The sequence below is a fragment of the Rhagoletis zephyria genome, unplaced genomic scaffold (assembly GCF_001687245.7).
Source record: "Rhagoletis zephyria isolate East Lansing unplaced genomic scaffold, Rhagoletis_zephyria_1.1 Rzeph_scaffold_00069, whole genome shotgun sequence".
NCBI classification, from domain to species: domain Eukaryota; kingdom Metazoa; phylum Arthropoda; class Insecta; order Diptera; family Tephritidae; genus Rhagoletis; species Rhagoletis zephyria.
Window position 1 is genome coordinate 57,900 of NW_016157153.1, and position 7,729 is coordinate 65,628.

At 36.1% G+C, this 7,729-nt stretch overlaps 1 protein-coding gene across 1 annotated transcript in view; it reads right to left on the reverse strand.

The window, feature by feature from the left end:
* The window catches only part of LOC108371497 (uncharacterized), a 20,162-nt gene extending 13,780 nt beyond the window's left edge, over positions 1-6,382 (reverse strand). Inside the window, exon 1 of the mRNA XM_017627079.1 lies at positions 5,365-6,382. Coding sequence (XP_017482568.1) covers positions 5,365-6,382 — 1,018 coding nt within the window. The remainder of the gene's footprint in view (positions 1-5,364) is intronic.
* Positions 6,383-7,729: the final 1,347 nt, after the last annotated feature.

Genomic DNA, 7,729 nt, shown 5'->3' on the forward strand with positions numbered 1-7,729 from the left:
GCAAAAAAACGGCAAATTCATAGGTATATGCGACATTTTTTTCTTCATGTTGTTTCGTTAACTTTATACACATCTAACCCAGGCATCAGAAACTATACGAGCAACGGAAAATGGCAGTAGATCACGCTCTTCGTAGTAAAATTTGACCAAATCCTAAAAGCGTCCAGCGAGGCAGTTGCGTTCAGGATAGAGTGGAAGTACATCGGCGCCTCCAAAAAGATCATAAGGAGCAAGAAAGTCTCATCGTAAGAAGTATTGCAGTAAAACCGTAAGTCAAACATACATACATTTACCGTTATTTCCAACGGACACTACATACACACATGTACATATGCATATGCAAACCTGTAACTATTTACTCGTTTCTCATTTTCTATACACATGCTTTACTTGTTCGATTCAGCTCTAAAAATTTTGCTTCTCAAAAACTTCGTTTTATTTCATTCTCCCACACCATTTTTTCGCAATCTATTTGAACCGCTTGCGGCGCAGTAGCAAGTGTCGATTTTATTAAAATTTAAATTCTAATTAGAATACCAAATAAATAAAAGAAAAACTATTCTAAAATTCATCCGACTGGAATTTGTGTGCACACGCATAAGAGAGTAAAAAGCGGTGACAACGTACCTATGTATGCACATAGATGTACATATGAAAAATCTCTCGGTCATATTATTTCAATCTTCCATTCCACTGACAACAGTTCTCATCTTTTTAATTTCTCATTTTCCTTGCGCACAACCTTTGCGTTGCGCATTTGCTACACCCATCGGCGCGGTATCAAAAGTCGATTTCTTATGAAAATTTAAATTCTAATTAGAAAACCAAAATAAAAGAAAAACCATTCTACAATTCCTCAGCTTTGAATTTGTGCGCATACGAGAGTTTTAAGTGCGGTGCCAACGTACATTTGTATGCACATACATATATATGTATATATATGCAAAACCTCTCGTTCATCTTATTTCATTCTTTCATGACATTGGTCGCAACCGCTTGCGTTGGTGCCACAGATAAACGTTTTCCATTGTCCCAATGTCTATTGTTCGTTGCGCATCAGTTATAAGTTTGCTTTGCTCAGTTTGCTGCCCCCATGGACAGCGAAGCAATTGTCAAAATTCCCATTAAATTCTAATAAGAACGGTGATGTAAACAAAGAAAACAAATTGATTTGCTTGGATTTGCGTGCATAAGAATCAGTGTTGCCTTTTCGGTGCCTTTGGAGCTAGATTTAGCTCTTTATTTTTCTATATAGCTCCGAAAATTGGGCTTTAGCTCCTAGCTCTTTTCAAAAGTATCCAGCACCTTTTCAGCTCCAGAAAGTTTTAGTTGTATTTGGTAATATATATTAATATATATATATTATATACATATGTACATACATGTCTGTATATTGTAGTATTAAAATTGAAGTGTGGTAGCAATAAAGCAAATAGTGCGGCTATTAATAACTGCCATATATTCTTACACATATATGTATGCCTAAGAAATTGAATATTATCGTCGGTGTGGTAAACTTTACTAAGCATAAGCAATCTCGAGACGATAATTGTCATAAAGAAGGAAAGAGGAAAAATCTTGGGCGAAGTGCTAGTGTATGCCCAGTGGTAAATTTTGCGCATCAAAGTTCAAGTGAGTGGATTTTTTTTACCATTTTTGCAAGGCCATCACACAGGACTTTCTGCATTTTTCCAAGAGATTTTCGGTTTTCCCTATTCAGGTGAAAGAAATTCTTATTTATTCCCCCGTAACTAAACACGCAGGTGTTGATTTAAGTACAAGTCCGGGTTGCTGAGACATAGTGCTTCCAAATTCTTTTCGCATTACGAGCATAACCCTCTATTTAAAACCAAATAATTTACATTCGGAAGGTGCCCAAGCAGCAGTGCGCGTAATCCCACAGTAAGCACAGGTACGCAAGAACAGTATACCTATTGTTTCACTGCAGTAATTCCAAAATTTTTTTCGTTTATGCAGTAAACACTTAGGTGAATTCAAAAAAAAAAATAAAATATATATATATGTAGTGTATTAACACGTCTTTTCTATATTAAGCGTAGCAACGGAATGAACATTCTCTTTATTTAATAATTCATATGAGCAGAATGTTACATGTGTGTATGTGCGCTTATTGCTGAATAAGTATGAGGTAATAAGTAATAAGTAATGAGGAATAAGTAATAAAGAATGATTGGCAAGGATGCCAGATGAACGTATATAACACGCTCCTACTTAAGTTTAAATTATATAAGTTCATTATGGTTTCCACTACTTATGTATGTAGGTATCTAGACATTGTACTTCTGTTTTTATAGATTTAAGTATTTTATACAAGTTTTAAAAATTCAATTTATGAAGATGCTTAATCTAAGTAAAGTTTCTTAGTTATATATTTGGCTTAACAACTTTTCCTTTGTGTCGTGGTCTCAGCTGTCTTACGTCATCATCAGTGTATGCCTCTTCCAGGCCCAACCGAGGTTGTTCTGCCCCACTATCAACGATGTTGTCGGAGGTTTTATCTGCCACCACTGACGTGTTGTGTGTATCATGACAACCTTGGTCAGACTTTGGAGACTCAATACCGCGAATTTGGTCAAGGTGTCTTTTGATTATCTTATTGTTGTGTTTTAAAATGCAATAGTATGAACGAGGCCCAAGTTGTTGCTTTATTGTGGCCTTAGACCATGAAGGCTTGTTTGGATTTTTGTAGTTGCGAATAAGGACATTTTCACCATTTGAAAACTTTACATTGCGTTGTCCTTTGTGATTTAAAATACTTTTTTGTTGGCTATCGCTTATTTTATGTTGAACTAACGGTGGTCGCAATGAACTAAAACGCGTTTTTAATGATCTACCGAAAAATATTTTTGCAGGAGTTTCACCAGTGGTACAATGCTTCGTGTTGCGATAATCAAATAAAAATTGCAAAATGATTGTATCTAAGTTTGAATGTTTGGACGTTTTTAAAACAGCGAATATTGCTTTTTTTAAAGTTTTAACAAAATTTTCGGCTTGGCCATTTGTTGCCGGATGACCAGGTGCCGTTAAAATGTGTCTTATGTTGTTTAATTTTAGAAAACTCTTAAACTCGTCAGAAGTGAACTGCCTACCGTTGTCACTTACAATGGTGTCAGGCAGCCCATAACGCGAAATAAGTTCTTTTATTTTACCTATTGTAAACGTAGATGTGATGTCCTTGGTTTTAAAAACCTCGGCCCATTTCGAGAGTGAGTCAATGACAATGAATAAATAGTGACCATTTATGGGACCTGCAAAATCAATATGAATTCGACTCCATATGGAGTCACATGGTTTCCATGGAATTAGTTTGCTTTTCTCTGGACTCACTTGAAGCTCTTGACATGGAGCACAGTTACGGACAAGTTTTTCGATATCTTCATCGATTTTAGGCCACCAGACGTATGATCTGGCTAAAGCTTTGGTTTTTACAATGCCTAAATGTGACCTATGTAACCCCATTAGGACATTTTGTCTTAACTTGGTTGGAATTACTGTCCTGTATCCCCACAAAATACAGTCGTTTTCGACCGACAGCTCCAAGTCCTTATCCCTAAAGGCCTGGTATTCGACACCCTTGAGGTTTTTAACAATTCCTCTCTGAATTGCCTCAGTCAATTTCGACAGGACTGGGTCACGCTTAGTTTCCCTTGCTACATCTTTGAAGCTTATGTGCAAATGATTTTCAGATTCAATGAGATTTATGAAATTGCTTTCAATTTGCTTATCTTTAATATTTTCAACATTGGGAATTCTCGATAAACCATCAGCTTCATTAGATTTGCCTTTTACGTATTGAATAGAGTAACTGAAGGTCGATAATAAAACGGCCCATCTTTGCATACGTGCCGCTGCCATGACCGGCAGTCCTTTATTTTCACCAAAAATTGTCAAAAGAGGTTTATGATCAGTTCGTAATGTGAAATGATTTCCTAACAAATATTGTTTCAATTTAATAAGACAAAACACTATTGCCAAGGCCTCCTTTTCTAAGGTACTATAGTTTCTTTCTGTTTTCGATAGTGCCCTAGATACAAATGCAATTGGCCTTTTTTTGCCTGTTGGAAATTCGTGAGAAAGAATGCCTGCCACTGCGAAATTACTAGCATCCGTCGATAGTATCATGGGCAATTTGGAGTCGTAATGGACCAGCACTTGGTCTGATGTAACTTCCCTTTTGATTAGTTTATACGCAGTTTGGCAACTTTTCGACCATGTAAATTTAACGTCTTTCTGCAGCAACTCATACAATGGAGCCATTTTATGAGCAAAGTTAGAAATGAATTTCGAATAATAATTTACCATGCCTATGAACGCTCTTAACTCACGGATGTTTGTTGGAGGTGGAGATTTTGAAACACTTGTAATACGATCATTATTTTTTGTTAGCCCTGTTTTGTCGATATTGAAACCCAAATACGATATTTTGGTCTTAAAGAACTCACATTTCTTTAAATTTAACGTAAGACCTGACGATTTTAATTTGTTTAAAACAGTCTTTAGGGTAGCCAAATGTTCTTGAAAATTTTTACCTGCTATGGTAATGTCTCCTGATAGACAACGACGTGTGGAATATTGCAAAGCAAACTTTCCATCGTCTTTTGAAAAATTGGCGCTGCTACCTTTATACCAAATGGTAAACGTTTTACCTTCAGGGTACCTATGTGCGTACTCCAACTACATAGAAGCTGAGACTTTTCATCCAATACTAATTGGTTATACGCGCTTGACATATCAAGTTTGGTAAATATTTCGCAGCCTTGTAGAGAGGCAAAAATCTCATCTATTCTAGGTAGTGGATACCTGAAGTCAACTAAATATTTATTAAGCGTGACTTTGTAGTCACCACAGATTCGCAATTCGCCATTTGGCTTTAAAATTGGGACTAAGGGTGTGCCCCAATCCGAATGTCAACCGGCTCTAAAATATCTTGTTTTATTAATTCACGCAACTGTTTTTCGACCTTATCTTTCCAAGCAAGTGGTATCGTGCGCGGTTTAAAGAACACTGGTTTTGCACTATCACTAATTTGCAAAGAAATTTGGTGATTAACGTATTTTCCTAGTCGATCATTAAAAATTTCGGAATATTCTGACTTTATTTGCTCAATTATAACAGCATAATTTTTTTCATTTACTACTAGGTTGACTTGCGTTAGCTCAAAATTGTATGCCCTCAGAAATGACCTGCCCAATAAAGGTGGATTGTCGCTATTCGCAACAACAACTGCTAATTTTCGCTTAATACCTTGATACGACACTATTGCATTGTACTCACCCAACAACTTAATCTTATCGCCGTTGTAACTTACATACGGAACTGAACACGAGTTTAAACATTTACTACCTTTAAGTTTGTTGTAAAGACTGATAGGTATCATTATACATGGGGCGCCAGTATCGCAAGTCATTCTCACATCTACTCCATCGATTTTGATAGTAAGCGAATATACCTCGTTTGGGCCTGTAGGAGAAACATTGAAAATAAAGTTGTTAAAATGATCGATTTCATTAGACTCATCTGAGTCAGATACATAATTAATAGTTTTATTGTTTTTGCTACGACAAACTGAAGCCAAGTGCCCAACTTTTCCACAGGAATTACATCGAGATTTTGCATATTTACATGCATTTGACGTATGGTTACGCCAACCACAGTGCGAACAAATTTTGCTGACTTTGCTTTTGCCATTATTGCGTTTCCCATTAAAATCGTTTTTACCGCATTGCTTGTTACTTTGCTTGCTGTTGTTGTTGTTGTTGTTGCGCTGCATACTGGATTTGTCTTTGACCAATTTTACCTCAAGATCTGCTTTGTTTGCTTTTGCTGCCTGCTTCGTTTCTAATATAAGTGCTCGTTTTAATGCGCTCGCCAATGTGAGTGTCTCATCTTCCTCGCATAACCGTTCAAAAATTTTGTCAGGCAGTCCAACAACAAATTGATTTAGAACAAAGGCATCTAAATGTGTGCCAAACTTGCAATCCAATGCCAATTGCTTTACCCGTGCATACGATTGGGAAACGGTTTCTTCGTTGCTTTTTACTGACATGTGGAATTTTTTTCTTTCGTAGAATATGATTGTAGGTGGTGTGTAATGAGTTTGCAAAATTTCACACAACTCTTTAAACGTTTTGGAAACTGGTGATGCTGGGCTGCATAAACTATGCAGCAATTTATATGGTTCGGAGCCAATCGATTTTAATAAAATCGCCTTTTTTATATTTTCTTGTGTACAATTAATTTCACACAAGTGTATGTCCAGTTTTTCCTTCCAAACGTGCCATGATTCCGTTGCCGGTGTGAATTCTGGTGCACTTGCTGATTGAATAATTATACCGCTGCCGGTTGCAGGTTCAGTCGACATTTTTCACGCAGGTTCTTTGTTTAAATTTAATTTCACCAAAAAACTTGTATCGAATAAAAAATCTATTGATATCAATATGTACTGATATTTTTACTTTTATTTAAACCGAGTCGTCGCCAATTGTAGTGTATTAACACGTCTTTTCTATATTAAGCGTAGCAACGGAATGAACATTCTCTTTATTTAATAATTCATATGAGCAGAATGTTACATGTGTGTATGTGCGCTTATTGCTGAATAAGTATGAGGTAATAAGTAATAAGTAATGAGGAATAAGTAATAAAGAATGATTGGCAAGGATGCCAGATGAACGTATATAACAATATATATATATATATCAAGTATAAACGATTGTATCGAATTCAAACTACATAGTCATAGCAGATTGAATTGACAGACTTGCTTGTATTGAGACAAAAATCAAAATAACAATAACACCAATCAATACATACAAATTTATTTTGAAAATTATGTACATCCACCATTCATATCTTTATATATATGTATACCTACATCAGTATCGCTAAAGAAAATTGGGTATGTATATACCTATATACGAGCTTGAGTCTACCTAACCAAAACCAACAACAAACCAACACAAGCAGAAAGAAGATTGTTCGTTAATCAAGTGTTTAGCAAAATATGTCTTTGCAAGCTATGTCACGTTGTGTTGCATAGTACAAACAGCAAATATTCTTTTTCCAAATTTTTACGTAAATAAATAAAATACTAAAATAGACATTTCGTACTAGTTGCTTAACTTAGTTCGTCAATTTGTATACCAAATAGCACTGCGCAGCCTCTGCTTGCGTCGGCACCGTAAAGCATTGGTACGCTATTGTCGTTTACAGGGTGTTCGTAGGTTTCTTACGTCCAACTTTTCCGTAAGAAAGCATAAATCCTGGGTGAATAAATTTCTACAAAAAAAAAAAGGAAAATATTGCTAAATCCCGATTGCTAATCAGTAGCGTTCCCTCTGTTCCACTCTAAATTAAAGACTACTCCAAATTCATAATGTCGATCAATCAGGACCTTACCTCCCAGTTCATCTTTGAGTCTAATAGTGTCATTCACCTTTGTTCTAATTTTGAACGAGAGGACCTTGCTGACCACAGCGACTCGCTACTTGAAGTGAAGCTTCAAGACTTAAATGCACGCTGGGAAAATTTGCGTTCCTCTTATGCAAACGTATGCATTGCTGATGAAAGCTCCGTTTCAGCAGAAGTCAAGGCAGAGGCTCACGACAAATTTCAGCTGTGCGCAGACACGTTTTACATTTGTAAAGCCCATATCTTAGATCAAATTAAACTTATTCAAGGTACCCCAACCAAAAATTCGAATTTGAAT